The 27,259-nt window shown below is 44.0% G+C and overlaps 1 protein-coding gene across 1 annotated transcript in view; it reads left to right on the top strand.

The window, feature by feature from the left end:
* The window catches only part of CDX1 (caudal type homeobox 1), an 87,466-nt gene extending 73,202 nt beyond the window's left edge, over window positions 1–14,264 (top strand). Inside the window, exon 3 of the mRNA XM_069654063.1 lies at window positions 12,515–14,264. Within this exon, the coding sequence (XP_069510164.1) occupies window positions 12,515–12,721 (207 nt within the window). The 3' untranslated portion in view covers window positions 12,722–14,264. The remainder of the gene's footprint in view (window positions 1–12,514) is intronic.
* Window positions 14,265–27,259: the final 12,995 nt, after the last annotated feature.

Below are 27,259 nucleotides of genomic sequence, written 5' to 3'. Positions count from 1 at the left end.
ATTTTACTGTTCTAGGCGAGATAAAGGGCTCCGTTGGGCACATGTGACATGTGATTGACTCCTCCTCTTCCCTACTGGTCTTTAAGAGTGACCTGTGTTTAATAATGGCTACCTGGGTGCATCACCTATGTACAGGGGCTGCTTTCCACATAGGTTTATGCTTTATAAAACCCATGCATTCATACATTACACAATTCCGTGGCAGACGCTTGATGGCCGTCAGAAGAACAGAAGGTTATGTTGGCACAACCAACATGTAACTGCCCCAGCCCTAGCACAGCCTCGAAGTACCAGCATCTATAATACTTCTGGATTATTATTAAATCAATTTTTTCTTTTACTGCCTACAGAAAGATACATGGAAGCGCTCGACCCACCTGACACGCAACTGCCTCTTCTCCCCCAGCTCCGCCTTTCAACGACAGCATAAGAAATGCACGCATTTCAATATTATGCGACCCCCCTCCCCCTACCAGTGCTGTGCAGCAGTTCCATTATCCCCTCCCCCCTTCTCTCTCCTAGCCGAGTATCACCCCCTGTTTGTACGAGGCAGCGTATGCTGGTTCTCCAAATATTGGACTAACTGAGTATTGCATAGTGCCAGGAATATATAAAAGCGCTACAATATCGCCACAAGGAGAAACATTTTTCTTTTGGGACTAGGCTCGTCTTTCAAGGTGAATAATTTGTTATCAAAATGCTTCCTAAAATATCTCACAGGAGGCGACAAAGAGTGTCGGCATGGCGACTGATGTGGCCAAGAAGGGACAGCAATGCTGACACAGCGGCCTGGCAACAAAAGGCCGATGGAGTGGGGGCATCCGTGGCAATGGCACTTGCAGCTCTCCATGCAGAGGCAATGGAGTGTCCGGGGAGGGCCAAGGTTGGCACCACTGCAGTGGAAGGGGGTGGAGGGCGCACGAGTGCCGCTGTGGCACTGCATACAGTGGGGAGAGGTGGGCGAGGCACCTTGTGTGGCAGCCCATGCATTGTGGCCAAGGGGTGAAGGGAGGAGGCAAGGCCTGCAACGGGGCATTGACGTATTAGGGTGAAAGGAGTCGGAGGGGTGTGTTGTGTTCTGGCATTACATGCGCTTGATGGGGGAGAGAAATGGTGTGTCTTCACACAGTGCATGTAGTGGGGGGTGCAGTGAAATAGATGGTCTGTTTTGTCACTGCATGCAAGTGTTAAAGGGAGCTAGGGTGCGTGTGATCTGGGGTGCTTTCTTTAGGCATTGCATGCATTATGATGGGAAGCGTGGGTATTCTAACAATACATGCATTGGAAGAAGAACGTTATATGGTGTGTGTGCTGGGACTGCATACATTGTGGAAAGAAATGTGTGTTTTGTTGGGGCACTGAGTGCAGTGGTAAAAATATGGTGTGGTCTGCCACTGCATGCAATCAAGGAAGATAGAGCGATTGTGAACGGGGGCAGTCAGCAGTGCACCCCCCCTTCCTCACCACAGCCCTTAACCCAGGACTTCAGTGACAAAGACACGGATGAAAAGGTGTGCATGCTCTAGCACTGTGTGTACTGGGCAGCAGGGAGAACACCCGGTGTACTCTGTCACTGTGGGCGAGGGGCGGGGGCGTTCTGGTCCTGGACCCGGTGAGGTGGTTTATGGCACCGCAGGAATGCGACACACAAACGTGGCATTGAGGTGAAGGCGCTAGAGACACACATTCTGGGGGGATAAAAGCTATTATGTCCCCCCACTTACAATTGTGGGGGAGATTTGTCCCCCCTATCCCCTCATGTCCTACGCCCATGCGGGTGCACACTCTCGGCATGGCAGTTGTGTGACAAATGTGTACCAACGGGAAGCCTGTCTGCGTCCCAGAAGCAGATGGAAGTTAATTTATGGATTATAGCCCTGCCCTTCATTACTCATCTCAGGATTTACAGAAATGTTGACCTTTTGCTTGTCCTCTCTATCGAAAGGTAATTCAAAAGCTCATCAAGTTTAATATTTGCACGGGGAAAAAGTCTTAAGTCCTGCAAACAGGGCTACTCACCGAGTCTGGTTAAAGTGCTGCAGCATAGAGTGGTAAAGTCGAGAAATGGTTTCATGAAGTTATGTAATCATTCTGAATGATGCAGTGGCAGTAATGATACTGCCTTCTCCATCAATCAAAAGGAGAAAATTGGAGGTGGGGACTTGCTTTGATTCTTAAAAAATCGATATCACTGCATGAATAAAAAGAATCCAAACTTGCATGCTCGCAATCTTGCATGTCTAAAGCATTTTGCCTCCCACTGATTAATCTGGTCTGGGTCTTCCTCTACAGGCCACCATGTGCCACTTTGATCTACCCCTCCAGCCTTGCAGACCGTTTTGTGAACATTATCACTTCTTGTTCCAACCTGATTGCTCTGTTTGATTTAATCATTGGCTGGAAAGGAGAGATATTTCTGGTTCAAAATGTTGCTTCGAAGCACTAGAGGACCAAGCAGGCATATGTCAACAAGAGGCTTGTCCCTCCAAGGAGAGAGGCCATACTCTAGATGGGACCTTTTCGTCCACTCATTTGATTCCAGTTGGTGATCCCATCCCACTGATGGTCTGATCATTCATGTATTCCTGTCGCATCCCTATGCCTGGCGTTGGCTCTACCTATAGAGAACATTCAGCCCCCAAGAATTGCTGCAACTGGGAATCCATAGCCAGCTATGACCTGAAAAGGGCCTCAGGTTGTGACTGAGGTCAGAGGCAACACTGGTGGAAGATGGCGAAACTGAAATAGCTGTGACGGCATTCAATTCTAAGATGCCTAAATACTTATTATGTCAATACCCAGAGGAATTATAAGGAGAAAATGTGGAAACCTGCATCTGATTGGAAGCTGGTTTAATCCCAATACCAACCAACCACACCTGAATGTAAAATAGCATTAAAACACACAAAGAAACGGTACCTATAGGAAAAGAAAAACTATAGTGCCTAATATGAAAAGTGATTTTGAATGTCTGTTATGAAGATAAGGATATAAAAGCCATTAATATGAAGAATACGCTACACACGATGACAAACTGATTTCCATCATTGCCAATTTTTATTTGAATAACTTGCATGATGAGACAGTTCTGAAAACATACTTAGAACAATTGAGAAGACCTTGAGAAAGCATGTCAGTGGTCACCATACCTGATCTCAGCTTGAAACACGTGTAGGTGTAAGTCTGTGTCATTATTTACTAAACTCAGATTTTGATCTAATTCATGTGCAAGAATAGCAAACGTTTGGCTACCTCTATTTAATGCCCTGAGGTATACATTATCTACAGGCTATGTACATTACTGACTCTGGTGATAGGTGTCTAATTTGATGCAAAATACAACATACAATATGGCACACCTCTCCTTCCAATTTTTCCTATCTTCCTACTCCCCTTTTCTGCTAAACTTCTTGAGGCGTCAGCTAACATCCAACCACAGAAATTTGTTGAAGGCCACCACTCACTTGATCCCCACTCCCAAAAGCAGACTTTTGACCAGCCTACATTAGGGAGTCAGAGGTGGTCTCAATCAGTGGTGCAATTTCACCAAAATCATACGGTATGTAAGGAACTCATGGTGTCGTCAGTAAAGACAGACACAAGTGATCAGAGTTCAAGGGTCTTTATTAAACTGTATAGGTTGGTTGGAAAAATGCGTAATGTAAACCTAAGTTTGTAAGATGGGAGCAAGCTACGACCATCAAATAATAATAAGGCAGTCCTCGTGGCTTCTCGGCTGTTTCACATGTCGTTGGGTGATGGATTTTCACCCCTGGATCCCCCTCCTCTGGGCTCAGACCCTTCTTGACTGTTTGCCTCCCTCTGTCGGTTCACTGCGGCTTTTATTTCATAATATTCTCAGTTTTCGCATTCACAAGTCTTAATGTCTTTTTAAACAATCCACTGCGGACATCCCTCCATCGGGTTCACTCTTATCAACACAATGGGCCTCATTACGAGTTTGGAGGTAGCCATGCCATTATTAGAGGCATGGCTACCTCCAAACTCAGGTCCGGGTCCGGCAAAAGGGGACTTACCGGGCCATTTCGACCTTGGAGGGCCCAGTATTTCCTTTGCGCGGGACCCAGACCCGGTACATCCCCATTCCCATTTGAGCCCACATAGGGCTCAATGGGAATGGGGGGGATGCTAACAACGAGCCCGTTAATGATGGGCCCGTTGTTAGCATCCTGGTCTGCTGGCGGGTCCCGCTATGCACGTCTGGTCTGACCAGGCGTGAAGAGCGGGACCCGCTGCAGGACTCATAATGGGGCGGGCCGGTATGTACGGTGCCGGTCCCGTACCGGCACCGTTCATACCGTGGCCGCACTCCTCGTAATGAGGCCCAATGTTCGTTAGGGCATCATGTTTCGCCCATTTTTGTCGGCAACCCTCCGTCGGGTTCACTCTTGTCAACCACACAGTTCCTTCTCCTTTCTTACTATGCAGGATTCGGCTCCCTTAGCTTTCCAGGTATGTGCCGGTCAAAGACTTTCGACTGTACAGGGGGTTTTGATAGATCCCTGTATGACAACTTTGATCTTTTCCTTACGGCTCTCTTATGGCCTTCTGATTTCTGTAATTTCAACAGCAGGGAAATTAAGCAGAGTAGCTGGTTTTCCCCTGTTAAAAGGTCTTTGATTTCGTTGTATGAGGGCTTTGTGTACTGTTGACATCTGCTGTAACACACGCTGGCTATTGTTTGCTGTCTTATGATTCCTTTCGAGGCTTTGCGGGTCTGGGTCAGAAAGGGAAAGGTTGCTTCTCTCCTTGTCGCCCCCTTCAGTTCTCGCTGCCTTTCTCCTCCTCTTCAACTGCCATACTTAGATAGCTGTCTCATCGTGCGTTCTGCCTTGCTCGTAGTGTGCTCTCGTGCACCAACTTTTATCCCTGTGGGGAAGGGAAAGCCGTCGGGTGTGTGTGGTTCTGGTCAGTTGCCTGACTTTGCCTGACCCATGTGTTGGGACATGTAAGGTAAACGTCTTTAGTGTTAGTCTATGGTCTTTCGTGGTGTAAAAAAGTGTTCGTGTCGAAAAAGGGGAGGAGGTAGAGTGTCGGGAGTATCCTACATGGTAGGATGGGGAAAAGGTGTCAATAGAAAGGGGTACCGCATCTCACCCGCCGGTATCCCACCTCCACTCCCTAAGGACCCCTCACCTAGGTGATTCTCCCGCACTAGTCCACCCCCAGAAACTGGATCCAATAGCGATGGCCGCGTCCTGGCCACCTGGATGACAGATCCCCAGGGACTAGTAAGTGAGACACCTTCGGGTTTCTCAAAGGTAGTAGAAGAGACATTGCACAACCTTTGCCTCCTATGACATCACAGAAAATTGAGTCACATGCTCTTGACCTACATGATGAGGCATTGTGTTTTTAAATAGATCCAACAAAACTGACCACCTGCACCCAACCTTGCCACACTTATCACAACTTAAATGAGAATCCAGTTGGATTAATAATCAAATAATCAACACTTACATTTAATAGTGTTTAATGGACAGCCAACACGTGTTTTGACCTCTTTATGGTCTTCCTCAGGGCAGTATTACTAGGTGCTTGTAACGTATGCATTCAAATTTCACATGACATTTCAAGGATGACATTATCCAAGTCAACATAACATTTTTAAAAAAGGAAAAGAAAAAGTTTGTTGCAACAGTTTGAAATAAATGTCACCTAGTTGTATGTATCAATGGCAGGTCCAAATTTGTGGTTTATGGTATCAAATGTTTGTGTAGATTTGTATATGTTGGAAGCACAATTCAGGAGCTGCATGTACAAATTCGAGAACATTTGAGTGCACTGAAAAATGATGATCCCAGACTGTCTTTATCAACATATTGGCAGGAACACCATCAGCTTGATGACAAAACTGAAATTCAATGTTTTGGACTGAAACTGCTACAAAGTGATCCTAGGGGAGGAGACAAAGAGAGAACATTACAACAAACAGAAGCTAAAATGATTTGCAAATATAGAACGATGCAGAGTGGTTTGAGCACAGACCATGAAATGGGAGTATTTTTGTGATGTTTTGCAATGTAATCTGGAGTTATGTGGTTTATAATGATTTGCATGGCTCTTCAATATCTACCTTGCCTCTTTGGCCCACTTGATCTCCACCTTCTCTCCCCACTTCCAGTGCTATGCTGATGACACACAGCTCTTCTTTAAGCGTCCCTCTTCTACCTCCTCTTCCTCCTCTCTCATACCTGACTGCCTGTCTGCTATTCAGGCCTGGTACTCAGCTAATGATCTCTGCCTTAATTGCAGTCAGACCGGGATCTTTCTCATTGGGACGCCTGCTCCCAGATTCCCTCCGACTCTCTGGCTGCCCTCCTTACCACCCATCGCCCTCTTGCAGGGCATATATCTTGATCTTGGGGTCATCTTTGACCTCACTCTCTCCTTCTCCCCTCAGATCATGGACCTTGCCAAGAAGTCCAATTTTCATCTCCATCTCCTCAGACGCATTGTACCCTTCCTCACCTTTCCCAAAAAGCTCAATGTCTCCAGAGTTCTGGTTCTCTCCATGCTGGACTATTGCAACAGCCTCTTTCCTCCCGTCACCCTCTTCAACTAATCCAGAATAGGGCTGCAAGACTTATCCTTGGCCTCAAACCCAGGGACCGCATCTCTCCAGCCCTAAACTCTCTACACTGGCTCCCGGTCACTGCAAGGGTCACATTCAAGACCATCTACATCATGCACAAGACTTTCTGGTGCATGGTACTGCGCTACGTACAACTCTCTTTCCCTAAATACCTCCCTGCTAGAGTCCTTTGGTCCTCTAGCTCCAACTCTCTGCTGATCACACGCTTTGCCAAGCATAGAGTTAGGGGGTCAATTTCTTTCTTCGGCAGGAGCCTGCCTCTGGAACGACCTCCCTACCACTCTCAGGCTTTACCTGGATCTCCTTAACTTCCGGAAGCTTCTCAATACTTTCCTTTTCTCCTCCTCCTTCCCACTCACCCTCCCGTGTTAATCCCCCCGTGCTGCTGCAACTAGTGCCTGGTCCCTTATGAGTCTTACTGGGGCCATGCCCTCCTCGACCAGTCTGCACCAGCATACCCAATCTGCACTTGCCCTTGGGCACCCTTCCCTGACCAGCTGATCCTGGTTTCCCCTTGCACTTGCCTTCTGCCTTCCCTGGGCTCCCCCAACACTTTGTCCAGCCCTGGGGCCCCTCCTTCCTGCACTTCCCCTCTCCCCCTCTCCCTTAACCCAACATTTCTGCCCTATCCCCCCGCACTTATTCTCACTGCACTTGCACAGTCCGAATTTCACAAGGCCTAGAAGGACCGTTTGCTGTTGTTGATTTTTTCCCAATGATACCCACCTATCCATCCCTTTTGTCTTGTGGTGGCTGGAAACACGTGTGTATAGGTGCCATACAAATGCCTAATCAGTCAATAAATAAATAAATAAATAAATAAATGCACAATGTGGCATTTCTTAACATTTTGGGGGGAAATGTTCAATAATGTTTATTACCCAACCTGATTTAATGCTGTGCTTTATGGCTTTCTAGCATTCTATCTATTAATATCTGGAAGTTCAGGACGTTTTGTGACCAAGCATTTTTATTATCATGTCCAATCTAACTTTTTAGTTGTCACTGAATTTACCTTAGGTAACATATTATCTGTGAGTGTTTTTTTTAAATAATGCACATCTCTACGATGGGAGTATTCTATTCAGTCACATATGAGCTAATCAGTGTCAAGTTTATAGGTTGTAATCTCGATTGAGCAGGCTTGAGTCGGTGTGCCTTGCAGAGTGTTGAGTGCACTTGAGGTTATTGAGCAACTGGCTGATTTATGGGATGTGTTAGTCAATTGAGTCCTTAAATCCAGCCACAAGCTTATTTTACTGGTGAAGCCACTGAATAGGTTCATGTTCAGTGTGTGTGTGTGTGGGAGATCTTAGTCATTGCTTTTTGGGTGTGAAATGTAAGAAATGGTCATATGTATTGGCATTTATTTAGTCTAAATAGCGTTAACAACTAGAGCATATTTTCCCCAAACACTGAATAGCTTCCGTGCTATTTGTTACACTTGCTACACATGTGGAATCGACTAAGCGGTCCTGCGCATTACTTTGTTTAAGTACTCAGAGCCCTGGCATGCTTTATCTATTTTATTCAAGTTTGCATCATTATTTACCACGTTTCTTTGACTAGTAACGCTAACGACTGGTACATTTCTCTGTGCTTATGTGAATAGGCATTACACATTTACTGCAGAGGTTCGGTGAGATATGTGGAATTTATGGTATGGTAATGTTTATTTGTAAAGCGCCTATAGACAAGGCAAATGTTTCAAAGCGCTCAAGGACGGAGGGAACAAGGGGGAAAACAACAGTCATTCAAGTGCATATAGTACAGTTAACAGTGTAGATAACAGCAAATAGGTCTGGCGACTATGTTGCGGTTTTTCCCAAATCATTAGGGAGGGCATACATGGAAGATAGATAGAGGATCATCAAAGGCCTGGTGCGTTCAGATTGTGCAAGTGCATATCGCACGAGGTGTGTTTATTTATTTAGATCGCCGTGTGACATCAGCCATTTAGCCTGCAACGTCACCAATATGGCAGCCGCTTTTTGCCACATAGAGCGCTGTGTTTGAATACGTACGGGCACTAGGCCTAGCTAGCCTAGTGAATGTGAGTCTTTGTTTCAGCAGATGATTTGAGAGGTCACAGTGACGTTATGGAGAGAAAGTTGTGACTACATATTCTTTATCCGTATATTTTTTTTTAATCAAGGAATTCACAGCTGCAATGGAATCTAACATTTGGTAAACACCTTCACATTGAGGAAAATGGCTTCCCAATTAGAGGCCACTTGGATTGGCACCCCAGTTATATGTGGAGCTGTGTGATAATTGCCATTGAGCGTTCAGATGGGCTAAAATGGCATTGGTTTGGAATGGAGTAATAAGTCTGAATAATATGGCTAATTTGTAGGCTTTTATTTGCAAGCTTTTGTTTATTATGCTACAAAGACCGATTTAACTAAGAACATTAGCTTAAAGATTGTGGAGATATTGAAAGCATAACAGAGCTAATGAGGACTTGGTGACTATATATGTGTATTCTTTGCAGTCACTATTTGCACTTTTTGCACAATTAGTGGGACACATTCATCCTTGGAAGTTTGTTTATGGTTTTGGTTGGTGGTGTTGATTTTATTTAAGGACTCATTATCCACATAGATGGACTATGGTGATATGTGGTGGTGGTGGATAAAGGATTGGTGTTTTAAAAGTTGCACCCCTACATTTAACATTCCAATAGTTGCAAGTGTCAGTATGGAATTTACTTTGTGATCAATTGTCTGTTCTCCCCCACTCTCCCTTTCTTTTCCCCATCTCTATTGTTATTTTCATTCATATCATTTTTTTCAACTACGTTTTCTGATCATTTTTGGTTTAAATATTTGTGTGGTATTCTGACTAATATAACTGGGTGATAATTATTTCAAACTGTTGCAACAAACCTTTGTATTTTTTCGAATTTTATGTTGACTTGGATAATGTCATCCTCGAATTGTGATGTAACATTTGAATGTATATGTTCTTAGAAGCACCTGGTAATACAGACCTGAGGAAGACCATAAATAGGTTTAAATACGTGTTGACTGTCCAGTAAACACTTACATTTCAGTGTTGATTAAATGATTATTAGTACCCGGAAAGGGACAATCAGAATGTAACAAACATTCTGATTGGCCCTCGCCAGGGCTTTACCCGACAGGGAATCTCTCGGCGGGGATCCCTTGCCATTGTTCCGGCGGGGAGTGTTGCAGCCCCTCAGCCAATGGGGTGGTTCAAAACGGGGCCATCCCGCTTCGAGCCTCCACACAGCTGGAGGCTGCCATCCTCCTCTGCCGGGGATTCAGGTAAGTGTTTTTTTTATCCTCCCCTGACCCCTGTAAACAATCCCCTTCCCGCCCTCCCCACTATCCTTCTTATTTCTCCTTTTTCGGTAGCGAACGCGCTGGGAACACTTCTGTTCCCAGCGCGTCCGCTCACAATGGCCACCATGGAAAGGGAAAACAGACTCTGTTTTCCCTTCCCCGATGGGCATTTTCTTTGAAAAAAATGCTATTAGTACCCCGGTCTTGCGGGCCGGGGTACTAATAGCAATAAGCCCCTTGCCGCAGGGACATTACCGAGTCAGGTATAACTATGGGTCTCGGGGCATTACCTGACTCAGGGCTTATTGCTTAATTAATCCACCGGGATTCTGATTTAAGTTGTGATGAGTGTGGCAAGGTTGGGCGCAGGTGGTCAGTTTTGTTGAATCAATTTTCCTTCTTATGACCTTGGGCTTTGGCCACACTCAGATTCTGGCAAATGCGTGCCTGCCTATGTATTAAACAAGTTGTTTTCATATAAGCTGGCTTTACTCTAAGAAGTTTTGGCAACTGGTTATTTATAGCACGCCTGATACCCAGAGGTTTCTAAGCGTGGACCCGGGCAATCGAACCTATGCTGCTCCGCGACGTCTTGCTTCAAAGGCGAGCACGTTGACCCTGAGCTATCCGCTAGCTCAACTTGGTGTTAGCACTCATTAAGTAACATTGTATTTTTAAACATTCTTTATTACATCTCCAAGGATACCACATGTAACAAACAGGCTTTGTTAGTAGGCAAACTCGACTCTGCTAAAACTAGCATTCTCACTTTGGATAGATCTATGGTCAGATTGATAACATCGCACCAGATGCAAAGTCCACAAGGCTAGTCAGAAGTGACTTAGGGATAGGGTCGCTACCCCTAGTAATTCCAAAATGACATCCATTTTCTCAATGATTAGTAGCTTGAGGAACATACTGGATGGCTCCAACGTCGGGCACTCACATTACTAGCTCTACCAATTCTCCTGGGCAGAGTTTCTATTCGTGGGTCTAAGGGCTCGGCCTGGAAACAGAGCAAGCCCTTTCTCACTTATCAAAGAAAGGGTGTCTCCCTTCCTCCTTGATTGTCGCCTGCCAATATTATGGACTGCTGAGTTCCTTAGGGCTCCTTCCTGTTCCCTCCTCTACTTACTCTTTATTTCTTGCCTCCTTCCCTCGGTTTCCATCCAAAGCCTGAGTTTAAGACGCAGAACACGGACATTGTAATTGATTAGTGCCTTATTCATCGGTGCCAGAAGCAAGCAGTTACCAAAATGTATTTTTTTTTCTACCTATGCCTTTTCAGGCATTTTGAGTCAGCTAAGTCAAGGCTTTATGTTTTTATCTTTACTTGAGTATTTTTATTTAGTCTGTTTGATTCTCACTAAATTTGACATCAGACACAGCCAAATGATTCAGAAAGCTGCTGCCAGATAGATACTGGTCCTTATAAGACAGTGCCCGTGTCTCCTGCATTGGATTGGTTGTCTGCGGGATAGAACAGCGTGCACCGTTCAGAAAGCTGTCATTGATAGCTGCAACCCTTGTTTTATATTGGAAAAGTTTGATCCCTATGGTACTAAGACATTTTAAGACCTCTTTTTTCCTCTGATAATAATTTGCTAGTCGTATCCATATGTTACCAAGACCTATTTTTTCCTCTGATAATAATTTGCTAGTCGTATTCATATGGTACTAAGACATTTTTGTTCCTCTGATAATAATTTGAAAGTCATATCCATATGGTATTAAGACCTCTTTTCGTCTGATCATAATTTGCTAGTTGTATCCATATGGTATTAATACCTCTTTTTTCCTCTGATAATAATTTGCTAGTTGAACCTGTCTATAAAAGAGAGGGAAGAGGTGGAAGAACATTTCAGTCCAAGCCACATGTCCCGGGAACTCCCTACCAATGAATCTGCGTCTTACAGAGAATCACCTGGATTTGAACAAATATCAGAGAATTTTCCTATTTCCTTTGTAATTCACCCCTATTTGCCCTGTTATCTGTCTCTCTCTTGGTTATTCTAGTGCCATGACGCCTCATTGAGAAATGCAAGCACTCTTACAGCTACTGAGATGTTGCCAAAAGATGAGATGTGTTTTTGTGTTTGCTTTCCCATCAATGATATTTAAAAAACAGTCACTTGTCTGGCTAGAGTAAAGGCAATGCTTCGGTCCCGCTGGCAAGTGGAGGGGATGGGAAGGCAATAGGGAGACGCTCCCTGTTGCCTCCCCGCAATGAAAAAAAAGAAGAAAAAAAGCGCCACCCATTGAAGGGCCTTAGGTGGCTCAGACAGCAGGCAGGGATTGTGTATTCTCGCCGCTGTTCCAACCACCTGATTGGCTGAGCACCCTTCCCCGGTTGCAAATGCTTTATATTCTGAGACAGATGTATGTTATTGGATGCTGGGAATTCTAAAAATGTCTCACCAAACCAAGCAATCTCTGTCAACAAATTTAGTCTGAACACGTTTATTTCCTTTCTTCTTCCCCTTTCTGTATTTTTCATTTTGCTTTCCTTTTGAGTGGAGGTTTTGACAATTTCCCCCTTCTCATATGCCCCAAGAACTAATCTTCTTATCATGATTTCTCCAAACTGCAGGTGAAAATCTGGTTCCAGAATCGACGGGCAAAAGAGCGGAAGGTGAACAAGAAGAAAATGCAACAGCAGAGCCAGCAGGCCAGCACCACAACCCCAACCCCTCCAACAGTTGGTTCCAGTGGGGGTGTCATGGGCAACCTATGCAGCAGCACCAGCAACCTCATGTCCCCTTCTTCACTGACTATTAAGGAAGAGTACATGCCCTGATGGGTGTCTGCTAAAAGGCGCATAGGGTACCCACAGTCCAACAAATACAATTCACTCCAAAGACAATCTCTCGCACCAGGTGGCCATTTTGAAAGTGACATCACTTTCCACCGCTGCCATGTTGCTTCCTGTAAGCCTGGAAGGGGAACCGTCTTTTGCTACACAGCTTTCTTTGGATAATATATATTGCACCAATGTGCCTGTTAATGTTACTGTATTTTGAGGGAATGTGTTGATCTGGAAGGAATATATTTTAACATATTACGTGAAGAAGGTATATTTTTATTTTGTTAAATGAGGCTGATGAGCCTTTGAAACGTTTATGAACTATAAGAGACAATATAAAAAAGCCTTCTGTAGAGAATCCCACTCCTCACGAAAGAGATTCCTCTGGGGAGGGACTTATCAGATACCAGAAGAGCAAGAAAGTGGACTCCAAGCAGAGGAGTTTGTCAAACGGACCCAGAAATGTGAAGAATGTCCTGCAACCGGAGCGTGATTTGGGTTTGCTGGGACTTTGTGCAGTAGGATCATCACTGGCTTCAGGACAGATGAAGCCAAACAAGGTCCACAGGGTAAGGGTCAAGAAACTGCAGTGGCCAGGGTTTGACGTGGTTGATCAGCCATCACTAAGGCTGTTTCATTTACTGATCAATAAATGGATAAACCTGTAAAAGAAAATCATGTCTTCGCAAATCTTTAATAAACATCCTCGGCATAGGAACTACTGCAACTCAGCAATCCCTGGACCTCCGACTCGCAGATGTGGTGTTCTGGCACTGCTCTAGGGAAGATGCAGGAATCCACATTGTCCAGAAAGAGGATGTTCCATGGCTTCGGTGTGCATTCTGGATCTGCTAGCAGAGTGCGGGAAGGTCTGCATCAGCAACCCTTCCAGGTGGACAGTCAAAGCCATGTGTTCTTCGGTTCGCGTGTGACGGGGCATGTGCCTTTTACGAGTGCCAAAGCAATACAGGCCACATTTATGGACTGTCTTCTGGATACTGTCCAGGAGTGAGAAGGCCACATCTACCATCACCCCATTATGAACCCATCTCTGACACTTAAAGTTCGATTTTCTATGATGGCAGGATTTAGCTTCACTAGGGATTTGGGTTGTGAGGTCAACCATCACTTAGAAAAGTCAATCATTTCTCTTCAGGGAGACACTTCCAGACCACATCCAATTTTGTATTGTTATCACTTTAAATCACCAAAAATCTGAATTGTCTTTACAAATGTTACTGGGGGAAATTGTAATGGTTCATTGAAAACGTCAAACATTGTGTTATTTTTGCATTGTATGGTTTTGAAAAAGCGATAGGATTGTCACCCCTTAAGAGTATCTTCACCCCCGGCTGTACAGATAAACTATACGGAGGTGCCTCCATACCATCAATAAACAAGTTTTGTTTGACAGACAGAATGCCAGCTTGTGTCCGATATGTGCCGCACTGCATTGGTAAGGAGCATAGCGCCCGCGTGACGCCTCTGAAGAGGACATCTGGGAGCCATCAATGAATGACTGCTTGTAGATCTCAGCCTGTTCCCCAATCCTATGAATGGGCACTGGTAGATTGGGATTGATCTGAGAGCTGAAGGACAGAGCCACGATTGTCGATTAAACAAGGTTGATCTGCATTAATGTCACTAGTTTGATATGATATGATCGTTTATTTATAACTTGCACAATACCCAGAGGTTTCTAAGCGCGGCCCCGGGGATCAAACCTGTGGTGCAGCATGTTGTCTTGCTTCCAAGGCACAACCCTAGCTACAAAGCAACAGAGCACAAGAGTTTGGGTGCTAGGCTAAAATAATATAGATACATTTAGGATAGACGGGTGATATGTGATATCATTTTTGGAGAGATTTATCATGCTGACCTTTACTTAATTACAGCAGGTGGGCGGGGGGGGGGGCAAGGCCCATGTGGGGTTGAATATTTGCTTCATATTCTCGTTGCATAGTTGGAGAAGGTTTCTAGGGTGGCCTTGGTCTTAAGAAATAAATAATATGTTTGTTGAGGTCAGTGGGAGCTTTGATGGTTAATACCTGCATGATACAGGTTGCTACGGTCCTGCTGTTTCAGTCCTTCGATCAGATATGGTGTTACGTGGAGAATGCTCTTTGGAGTGAGAGTGGAGTGGTGCTGGGAATACTGGCAAGGAGGGTGTTGCCAGCCCCCCTGGACCTAAAGTTTGCTTTGGAAAGGTAAGGCTTCACATTCTGTAATACAGAGAATTGGTATCATGTAGATTTCAGTCTTGTGGGAGATGCGACAGTCAATTTAAAGTCCTAGTAATTTTGTATTGTGGGTAAGGTAGGTCCATTCTATCGACCTAGGTCTGGACCTGTGCATGTTTCATCATCAGCAGGGTTCAACACATGTCCCAAGTGATCAGCAGAATTGGAAGGCACAGTCTAAGATACAGAGGCAACTGGGAGCCTGTATGTGTAGCTGCTACTGGCTGCAGAGTGTTACACATGTTATGATTTCTTCTGGGGCACTAAATGAAATACATATGAGACTCAACTGCAGTAGTCACAGGGCACAGTGGAGAAAACTAGAAACCAGTCTGTCTGTCTACAGTCAAACGGGTGCTGTAGGACAGCAAGTACCGAGAGAGTAGAGCATGGCTGCAGATGTGAAGAACATCACGCTCAGAGCACTGACCTGGATAGCCAGTGTCCAGGCACTGGGCAGGAATGCCAGCTTTAAATCCATGATAACGTTGTTTCCTTTATATACCATTCTCTAAGGTTATCTGTGGACCATATTACCCTTCCTTCCCATCATTTTGTAAAATGTGGACACAAGTAGGCCCTTGGGCTACAGTGGAGTAACAGATGCTGCAGCCATTTCAGCCTCTCATATAAGTTCACTGCCTGCCTAAATGAGTACATATGGTTAATGGTTACAAACAATGTAATGTTAGGGCGAGTGTGCATTATGTACTTGGTGATTCATATATACAACCCTTTCTTTCCCAGTCAAATATAAAGATATGTGGTTATTCTTATGTTCCCAAAATACAATTCGATTTCATGCAAGGCAGCCAGGAACCTTTGTTGGTGCTATTGCATCCATTGCCTTTCTCATATGGGTATTTCGAAAGAGCACAATAGCAGTGTACCCTACCATCCTTGGGATGACAACCCGTTATCAGAAATAAATGGAATGTTTATTCTAGTCTTTGATAGTGTTCGTTTCTCAGTATGGCAAGTGTAATGTTCTTAGTATGATTACAGTGCATACTTAAATTGATCATTAGAAATGAACATTGTAAAAAAGAGACAATTCGAATTGTTAGTAAAATGTAAGTTTCCTTTGCTTAGTAGCTTAGTAGCTTAGTTTGCTTAGTAACTTATTTTGCACATACTACACACAATTTTGTCTTTTAAAATGTCCTTTCTTATTGGAAACAGCCACTCCCGGATTAAAACGGATGATCTTTTTTCTTCTGTGAGCACCAATGCAAAGTTTTATTTTGCATGCTGGTAGCTGATTGATTGGTAGTACTGTCGAACTGGCAACTTTTTTTTACAGTGCACAAAATCAAGAATTTAAAAACAACATAGAAATAACAAATAGAGTTGTAGACCCTTAAGTTGTATACCCCAGATCCTGGGCTTCATATCTCTTACAGAGGCCTATTTTCCTTTCCCTCGCCTCTCCCTAATGTACCCTCAATGCGAAGGCGACGTTCCTGCAGGACACAAACAACGAAACTGTATGTCTCCAAATACCAAGCCTGTCCTCCGAACTCTGCTGCTGTTCTTTTTATTTTACCTTTAACCATGAAAAAGCTCAGCACCATCCCTTCCTCTGCGCTTCTTCTCTGGTTTCACTGATGTCTGTAATGGCTGCGATGGCCCAAGCAAATGCGCACCTGACAATGTGACTTTCAGAGAGAAAGAGGGAGTGAACACGAAGGCGTGTGTGAGAGAGAGAGAGCCATAGATTGAGACAGATATGTAGAGACAGAGAGAGAAATTAAGTATACAGTGTGAAAAAGAGAGAAAGCGAAAGAAAGAGGGCTCTCTAGGTAGGCCTATGCGAAGCCGGGTACAGGTAGTGAGAATTATACGTTAAGACTGGAGATGGCCATAGAAGCCAAGCATTCTGAAAGGACCATGAGTGAATGAAAGCAGGAAAGTGACATGTGCTTCATTACCACGGAGTATAGTTTTTTCATAATTTGGGCTTCATTGTAATGCCGTCAATTCTAACCACAACATGACAGTATTCTATTGCCATGTCATTATGTCCGATTGTCACTGAGAACTATTTTCCTGACATTGGTTCCTGTTGGGCCGTCCTGCTCATCTGCTGTGATGCCATCGGGACCCATTGCGCCGGCTTTGGATACAATTGTGTTTACATTGGATATTGTTGTGCTGTCATAGGGCACTATACTAAGGTGTCATTGGTTCTCTTTATGAGGCTGTATTGTATTGTGACAGTAGTCCATTGCAAAATTAAAGTTTGCATTGTTTTAAATGGGCTTTGAAAATAATTTAAATCAGGTATCTAACTCCCCCATCCTATCTTTATGGAACATGTGCATGCATGTTTAAAGGTCATGTGTACCCCTTCGTGGTTACAGCTTCAGGCTGTGCATGGTAAGGCGCTGCATCCCGCCCCATCTCCTGTCTGAGGGTGTTTTACACCTCCAACACTAGGCTGCGGGTACATATATAAAACCAGTAACTGTAAATCCTATGGCCTAGTGGCTATGTTTTATTGTGTAAATGATAATAATGTTATTGTCACATCATTCACCTCAACTACATAAATGTATACACATGTATATAGTGTTCTATTGTAGAATTCTTCCCAAACAAAACCCTTTGTCAAAGACATTGACATTGCATCTTCACTTCTCTACAATAGTAATCTGAAGAGATTGCAGTTACTTCACATATGGCCACAAATCTGTTCCTTCAATATTATTTTATGGCAAAGGTATGATTTAACCAATTGTATTTCAAAGGTTTAGCAATATTTTAAGACTCACACCTACTGGATGAAGTAACCTGATATCTATCCAAATGTCTATGACTGAAAAGGGTAAAAATACTTATGTTTCTTGCCTCCAACTACCAATGAAATTCTCTCTGCCTCATCCACTGTGCTCGCCTGCTGCTTCCTCATCCACTGTGCTCGCCTCCAGCTTCCTCATCTCCTGTGCTCGCCTCCAGCTTCCTCATCTACTGTGCTCGCCTACTGCTTCCTCATCCACTGTGCTCGCCTTGTGCTTCCTCATCCACTGTGCTCGAATCCAGCTTCCTCATCCACTGTGCTTGCCTACTGCTTCCTCGTCCACTGTGCTCGCCTGCTGCTTCCTCATCCACTGTGCTCGCCTCGAGCTTCCTCATCTCCTGTGCTCGCCTCCAGCTTCCTCATCTACTGTGCTCGCCTACTGCTTCCTCATCCACTGTGCTCGCCTTGTGCTTCCTCATCCACTGTGCTTTCCTACTGCTTCCTCGTCCACTGTGCTCACCTGCTGCTTCCTCATCCACTGTGCTCGCCTCCAGATTCCTCATCTCCTGTGCTCGCCTCCAGCTTCCTCATCTACTGTGATCGCCTACTGCTTCCTCATCCACTGTGCTCGCCTTGTGCTTCCTCATCCACTGTGCTCGACTCCAGCTTCCTCATCCACTGTGCTCGACTCCAGCTTCCTCATCCACTGTGCTTGCCTACTACTTCCTTGTCCACTGTGCTCGCCTTCTGCTTCCTGGTCTACTGTGCTCACCTCCAGCTTCCTTATCCACTGTGCTCGCCGCCAGCTTCCTCATCCACTATGCTCGACTCCAGCTTCCTCATCCACTGTGCTCGCCTACTGCTTCCTCATCCACTGTGCTCGCCTTCTGCTTACTGGTCCACTGTGCTCACCTCCAGATTCTTTATTCACTGTGCTCACTGCCTGCGACCTCATCCACTATGCTCGACTCCAGCTTTCTCGTCCACTGTGCTCACCCACTTCTTCCTCATCCACTGTGCTCACCTTCTGCTTCCTCGTCCACTGTGCTCACCTCCAGCTTCCTTATCCACTCTGCTTACCTCAAGCTTCCTCATCGACTGTGCTCGGCCCCTGCTTCCTTGTCCACTGTGCTTGCCTCCTGCTTCCTAATCGACGGTGCTAGCCTGCTGCTTTCTCATCCACTGTGCTCACCTCCAACTTCCTAATCCTCTGTGCTCGCCTCCTGGTTCCTTACCGACTGTGCTCACCTCCTCCTTTCTCATCCACTGTGCTTGCCTCCCTCAACTGTTTTACGTCCAGCTGCCATCACTGCTTCCCCACCCTCTCCAGCTTCGCCTCAAGCCTTAGACAGCAAGCACAAAAGAAAATGAGCCATGATGTTGTCCAACAGGTACATTGATAGTCCTGCAGGTACCTCACAGGAACCCTCAATGACACCAAAACCAACTCTAAGAAATTAGCTCATGCACCAAAGGTTTTTGTTAAGTCCGCGGAGAGTGGGGCAAGTCCCACAAATTAGTGCCTAAATGTTTATTACTGAACTGTCAATCTCTCCTTCAGTAACTGTGTATATCCCTCTAACTCTCTTCACACTCTAGAACAGGAGCCTGCACCCTTTAGCTCGCCAGATGCTTTTGGACTACAACTGCTACCAGACTGCCTTTCGGAAAACCCTGAAAACGACCCTGTTCATCTAACAATTACATGGCCTAGCCCTCATAATTGTATTGTATGATGTATTATGTGATATATCTGATCACAGGTCACTGCCTTACTGTAACCCAAGGCACAACCTGCTCACATTGTAACTAAGTCTTCCTTGCAAGTAACAGTGCCACAATGCCCCTGGGCTGCCTGCGCGCTATATAAATTTAATAAATAAATAAAATAAATAAAATTCCTAACTAGCATAGTCATTAGCCAGACGTCATGGGAATTGTAGTTTGAAACATCAGATTTACAGATCCCTGCTCTAGAAGAACAGACAACAGGTACTGACGGGCTCTGGTGGACCTGTGCTAGTGGAACCCTACACCAGCATCCCACGTGAGAATGGTTTTGCACTTCACTTATCGAATAATCAATGTGTGAACTTCAGTAACTAGTTTAATAAGAACTTGGAACTCTGTAACAGTCTCCAGGCCAAATAAGATCGACCCTTATTATTCATAATGCATAGCCACCATGTTGCCACGACGCATAAGTACACATTTTGCATATTACCTGTTCAATAAAAAATTACAAGAGACATGGTGGACTGATAAATTGCAGATTCATGGTTACACCATATCGCAAAGATTTGCATTACAATAACGACTGGGAAGACCATCTGGAGGGCTCATAATAGGAGTTAAATCGAATTCTCATCTTAGTGAATAGTCTCACTCTACAACACATCCATATGTGTTGGCAGTATTCTTGGCTATACCAACCATTACTCCTCCTATGAAGATACTTGTCATTAATGTTCATGACCCTCCAGGTGGTATTCAAACTAAGTTTATATTGAAACATATCGATTTCATTGTAACCAAATGGTTTTACTAAAACCCCTGTTTGCAATATATTGCACTAGGTGATATGCATGTCTAGTTGGTCATGAAATGCTCATAAGTTTCAGGCAGGGGTTTGCTCATCTTTGTTGCTTAAGGGTTATGAAATGACCCATTTGGACCCTTCTGATAGCAGTGATGTTGAGTTTCCTTACAACTGGATTACCTCTTTCCTCAACAACAGGAAACAAATCACCCGCCTCCCCCCTTTTCTCTCGACCACTTGCTCAGTGAATGCTGGTGCCTGCCTCTCAGCTCCCCTTTTCAACCTCTACCGGTCCCCCCTCCGAGGGATCATCCTCCCACACAAACTTACCGGCTAGAACTACGCTGACGATACGCAAATCATCTTGAGAATCCCTAAAACAAGCATCTACCCATGACCCGACCTAGCAGCTTGCCTCAGAAACATAGACCTATGGATGACAAGACACCACCTACTTCTGAACACTGGAAAAACTGAAATCAGGGTGTGGGGCAATGTAGCTCTACTCCTGCAACCACCCCCAAGGTCCCCCTCCCTTGGCACTCCCTTGCCAACCTCCAACAAAGTAAAAAACCTTGGCTGCACAATGGACGCGGACCTAACCCTATCCCTTAAAATAAATAATGAATCAAAATCCTGTCACTTCCACCTCATACTCCTGCCAACGCATTTTCTCTTACCTCTCATACCCCAACAGATGAGCTGCTATTATGTCCATTGTCATGTCTAGACTATACAAACTCCATTTATCTAGGTGCACCAGCCTACCAACTTAACAAACTCCAAAGAGCGCAAAACGCTGCCGCCAGACTCCTTCTCGCACAGGGATGAAGGGATCACATCTCACCTGCTCTCCGCACCCTTCACTGGCTCACTATTGGTCGAAGGACCACTTTCAAAACCCTGTGCATAACCCACAGAGCAGTACACAAGACCGGTCCGACATACCTACAAGAAAAGATGGTTACCAGACATTTGGTCGAAAAAAATTGGTCCACCAGACAAATGGTCGAACCAATTTGGTCGAAAACCAAATGGTCGAATTTTTTTTTTATTATTTTCACCCCTTTTTTTTACATTTTTTTGGGGGGGGTCCCCCCTCCAACCCCCTTTTTTTTCTAAAACCCCCTTTTTTTAAAAAACGAAAACCCGAAAAATAAATATATAAATAAAAAAAAAATTCGACCATTTGGTTTTCGACCAAATTGCGTCGACCAAATGTCATTCGACCAGTTTTCAGTCGACCAAATGACTGGACACCGAAAAGATTATGCCGTACGTCCCAACACGCACCCTAAGATCTAATATGACCCTCCTACTAGTGATTCCTGCCTCCAATTCAGCCAGGATTGGAAGGTCAGCATTCTCTACCTTAGCACCAAAACTCTGGAACTCTCTGTCTCCCCACATTCGACACATCCAGGACCACATGGCCTTTCATAAAGCATTGAAAACCTGGCTATTTCCCTAATCATTGAAAGCGACCACCCAGGACCGTCGAAACACTCCACCAGTGACCATAACTGGAATAATTCGGCAGTACCTCAAAATAACAACTGCCGGCCTCAGAAGCTGGACAATAATGCAGCTGCTGACTCTGAGCATCTTGGCCTGACTACATAGGCCAATATTAATCATATACTTCGCCTTGACATGCACATCTCATCCAGACCTGACATACCCAAACTCTAAGACGATAAAATGACTGTCTGTATATATCATCCTGGGGACCATAGCTCAGCAGCACCATAACTAAGCCTAATAACTATCTTCCCATAAGGAGGTACAGCCCCCGCCCAGGAGATACAAACCTCTGCCTTTCCTCCAAATCCGCAGTCGCTGCACTGCCGCACTCACAAGCTCAATCTGCCCTACTTACAGCAAACGCAACTGGACCTGCTCTAACCAACTTTGCCTCCGCTGATACGAATCCGCAAACCACCATTGCATACCGAGAATCTACCCAACGAGCCACTACTGCAGAACCTAAAGCACTATGATTCAAACATAGCCTTATCATGTCACCCTCACCTTGTATACAAAGCGGTACACGCTCAGGTCAGGCAAGCAAGAAGGCTACGCACTACCCTCCTGAGGCGGAAAACCAAATATGCAGTACTGCCTCCCCCAATCTGCTCTCTGGCACCCCTGCCATGATGAAACCACATTGCTGCGATATAATTTCACTTCTATATCCTCCATCATGCCAACGAGTCAACCCTACCAACCGCCATAAATCATGACAAGGGACACAGAATATGGCCCCTCTGACTCCTAAAATGTAGTTACAGATTTCAAGGACCCGCCAACTGAGCGAACATAACATACCCGCTCCAACCAGAGAATACGACTCAAAGATCCTCCACCACGAATGTCCAGCACAAATACAGCATGCACATTGGACTTCTTATGAAATCAGAATCAGAGGCCTCCTACCACTAAGCACTATCACTCATCACTCAGACCAATATGCTCACTCTCCACTTTACACCAACAAACAATAGAACACAGCTATACCCCATGAAAAAATCAGTCTAGCTGCACACATAAATCTCTTACACATGACAATGGTCTGCAGAATGCAGACTCGGATACCATCTTCCTTGCTGCTCCCATTCGACTGATCTCTCACAACCACCACACCGCACCTTGTGTTAGAATGCAGCTACCAACGTGCCATCCACCTAGGCTGCACACATAAAAAAGTGCACCCAAGCACTATAGACTACACCAACTCTCTCCACTGATCTGGACTATGGTCCCCAAGGGCGTTCAACCCACAAGTGCCTTGAGATCATACCAATGGTACATAAGGTGCTATACAAATGCGCAATTACAATACCAGCAACAATAACAACAATACACTTGTCATAATCGGGATTCTTATTCAAGGATCCATTATATATTTTTTACACCTTCATTGAAGACGCTGTTTTGCGACTACACTCCTATAGTTGCTAATCTGAGTGATCATGTTGTGTTGAAATGTGCTCTTAATCTGAACCATGTATTTAGAAATGATTATGTAAGGAATTATACTGTGAGTAATATTAATTGAAATAGACTGATTTGGAATGTGGCCAACATAGATAAATTCAACGCAAGGCTCTTTAGTAACCTAAGTAATTGGAATTATGAAGCCTATTTAAATTAAAGAGATTGTTTTTTGAGCACCAGAATTGTTACAGAAGAGATTAGTAGAAAATTCTTTGAATCTGTTAACCTGTGCTAAAATCAAATCATCGAAGGTTAATGACGCAGCAACAACAAAAAAGAAATGTATGCAAATATTAGAAAAGTGAAGAAACGTCGCATAAATCACACCATCAAAAGGATTTCTATTGCTAATCTTCAAACTAAATATAAAAATTGGGTTAAGACTCACAAAACGTTGACTAGGAATGGTCATTGGCAGATTGTTTATACGGCTCTTAGGGATAAGGACAATCGGAAATGTTGGTATTACTATCTTAAGCATATGACAGATAATGATAAAAAGTACATTAATCCGGTAACCAAAAAGGCCTTGATTGAACACGTTCGTTCCCTATACCTTAATATTGAAACCCCTACGGTGGTGAGGGATACTGTGGGGACTTCTGAGTCAGTGGTATGATGAAGTGACTCATCTTGGTACACTTTTCAGTACCAAATATTAATGATAGTTATGCTTAAGCCCTCTCAGATCCTTTGTCCAGGTGGTATTGCCAACACAATAATTAAGGAATTTCCCCCATCTTCGGCTACTAATCTATTACATATTATCTTTACTGATATTATTAAATCGTGTCATATTCCGGTTAGTTGGAAGAAATCCAATCTCAAACACATTCATAAGCATGATGAACTCGATATAAGTTGTTAAAAAAATTGAATGAATGGGCTATGGAGAACAATCTTTCGAAATCTCAACAAACTGGTTTGAGAAAGGGATTTGGCACTATGCATAGTATTTGAATTGTGATCTACTTAATTTGGTCTACCTTGAGCACCAAGGGCTCGAGATTGTTCATCTGCTTTGTGGATTATGCAGGTGCCTTTGACACGCACGGTTTCACAACAGAAATTTGGGGGGAAATTAGAGAAGTGGGAACTAGATTTTGTTAAACTTTATTTGTCTCAATCTAATCAAAACAAGCAAAACGCAGCAGAAATGGTTAAAATTATACTCCTCTGCAGGGGAATGAACATTGTGTGGTGAAGGGTTGGTACAATACCTGAGACACTTGGTTATTTCATGTTCCTTTACTTCTTCTATCAGAGTAAAGTATTTCCCACCTTTTCGTTCATGATCCAGTTTAGCTCTCCACACAGGACTTTTGGTATAGGATTTCATCTGGTAAGGAGATCCATTTGTCTATTGCTTTGGTAAAATACCTAAATGAATTGAATTTCATAAAAATCGCACTGTAATAACACATATTGTACTGAATTACTAATAGTAATAATCATCAGTTGCATTTTATATTGTCTTATTGTAAGTTGACATGCTTTGTCTTCTTTTATGTCTTATCTTAGTTGACAACTGTTTCTTGGTTAGAGAAACAGTATTATGAAATTCATGTTGAATCATTGTTTTTTTCTTTTTTCTTTAATTGTCATTTAAATCGGATGAAGAATGTGTAAAAAGTTATTTTATGTGACTATGTGCACAATTAAAAAAGAAAAAAAATGTAAATTGATAAAACAACTTTATCGGGGCACCACGATTTACGTGAGGCTTAACTGTGTTAGCCTTCTATTTCTACCTATTGGTACTATTTATGGGCTAAAGCAGGCTTGCATTTTGGCACCTCTGTTATAAAACCTGTATGTCACAGCTATGCATGAATCTCTAAATTGATGTAATCATTTTCCTCCGCGTATTGGAACATTTCCCAACACCTGGCTTTCCTACGTGGATAATACCATTATTATGGCTAGGATGGAAATTGGTTTACAACGCAGTTTACAGGCACTCCCTGTTTACTCTAGGGATAATATTGTGTCAATTAACTTGAAAAAGACAACAATTATGATAATTGATGCCAATAGGAAGAGGCCTAATAAATATATTTGGAAGTTAGATAATTATCCCGCAGAAGTAGTTAGAGTATATATTTTTATGTGTATTGACTTGTGATTGCCTTGGCAAGATGCCCCTGACCCAATCCATTTCCCCCAGAATGTTGAGAAAATTCTGCAAAATTAAATCCTTCATATCAACGAAGCATAGATATTTGATTGAAGGTTTATTAAAAGTTTTTAAAGCCAGCCTCATTCCCGGAATTTTGTATGGGTTGGAGGCCTTAACTGAAAAGGAACTTGGTTGGCGTAAGAAACTGGAGGACAAGCTTTGGCGGCAAGTCTGTGACTTCCAAATTCAACAACTTCTGAAGCAGTTTGTTGGGGCTGACTTCACTTCTCACTTTATGGAAAATTGTACGAAGTTCTCTATATCTTAAAATGATGGCAGATATGGGTAACACTATCTCTCTTTTATGACTGGTGGTCCATCAACCACATTTAGTGATTTTATTAATGAGGTGGAGATTTTTCATTCTATTATTGAATTTACTCGACCTTTTAACGTTGGGTTATTGCTCAAAGATATGAAACAAAAGGCTACGCTTTGGGATAGAAATTGCCTTTTGAGCTAGTTGTCTGCAAAGAGTGAGTACCAAGAGTATGTCAGGCAAGGTTTTACTTTTCCTAGCCCCTTTAGTTATACTGGAAACTGCCCGTGGTGGTAGCGTTGATTGGTATAAATCAACATAACATAACATATCATTATTGCTAATTGTAGACCGCTTAGAACTTTCATCATGCAACTTAGGTTTAAATTGTTTTGTTGCATACCAGAGATAATACAGGGCTTGGATTGCAGAAGATAAAGGCCGATCATTGCTGAGCTGAGCTTTGTGGGGTTCCGGAATGGGCGTTATGTCCCAAGCAGTCTATTCAAATAAACAAAAGGAATGCAGCACACCAGATAGAATAGGAAGAAGTGACAATGGAGTATTAGCAGCATGGCCGAGGTTCGAAACGAACAAAGGTGCCCTTTCCTGCCATCATGCAGTGGTGATCTGAGGGACATAATGTAAGGGAATGTAAGGGAACGATGTTTGATCTCCTCAAAAACAAGGGGAACGTTGTACCCTTTAGGTTCTGCCCACTTCGACCTCTGGGGAGATGTCATGTTCCTTACCCGGTAGGTGGATGCAATTAAATGATTTTTACCGCAGCCAACTGTGCAAAGTCTCTTCTCCGTTCTAGGGCCAGCACTTACAGTATTCCAGTCTAATTTACAGCACTGTGATTATGCAATGAAATTGTCTCAGCCTTAGTACCCTCCTGCGTCCCACGCAGGCATTAGGAGGGCACTATTTGGCCATATTAAGCTCTCGGTTACTAGAGTCCCTCGCTTCCACAAATTGCACTCCATATTTATCATGTCAGAAGGAAGGCAAATTTGAATTTGCACTCTGCTTTGTGCATGAAGGACCATCAGACTCACAAGACAAGCAGACATATTGTGCTGGACACGCCAGGAACTCCAACACCATGCGGTGCTCTGCACACATGTTTTGCCACGGTCCAGTCTCCAGAGAGATGGACCAGCTCTGAAAAGGTGGGTCAGCCCTGTGGTCCTCAGCAAGGCAATAGAGGGTGCTGCTGCATCCCACCCTTACTCACTTCTCACTGTGCCAATCCCCAGTCTGCCAGCACCCTGTGGGAGATTTTTTGGTGCACCGCAACCCTCACCCCGCCCTCCCCAACATTCTGACAGCACTGGTCAGGGGCGGCCTGAGTCGAGGCACTACAGTGAATTGTTGCATTCTTTCTCAGTCCTCATCGTATGCTTTGCCAGCCATGACCGATGTCAGCAGTTAACATTTTTTTTAACTCCTTTTAAAATGTTTGGCCCGCTGTGGCACCACACCGCAGAAAATGTAGCTGGAAATCTGCCTCCCTCCACGCGTGGCAGATCCGGATCCCTTGCCGCTTCACCACTCCTTGGGAAATGAGACACA

This window comes from Ambystoma mexicanum, chromosome 3q (assembly GCF_040938575.1).
Source record: "Ambystoma mexicanum isolate Mex_15411 chromosome 3q, UKY_AmexF1_1, whole genome shotgun sequence".
Classification (NCBI taxonomy): Eukaryota; Metazoa; Chordata; class Amphibia; order Caudata; family Ambystomatidae; genus Ambystoma; species Ambystoma mexicanum.
This window is presented reverse-complemented; position numbering and strand designations above follow the sequence as displayed.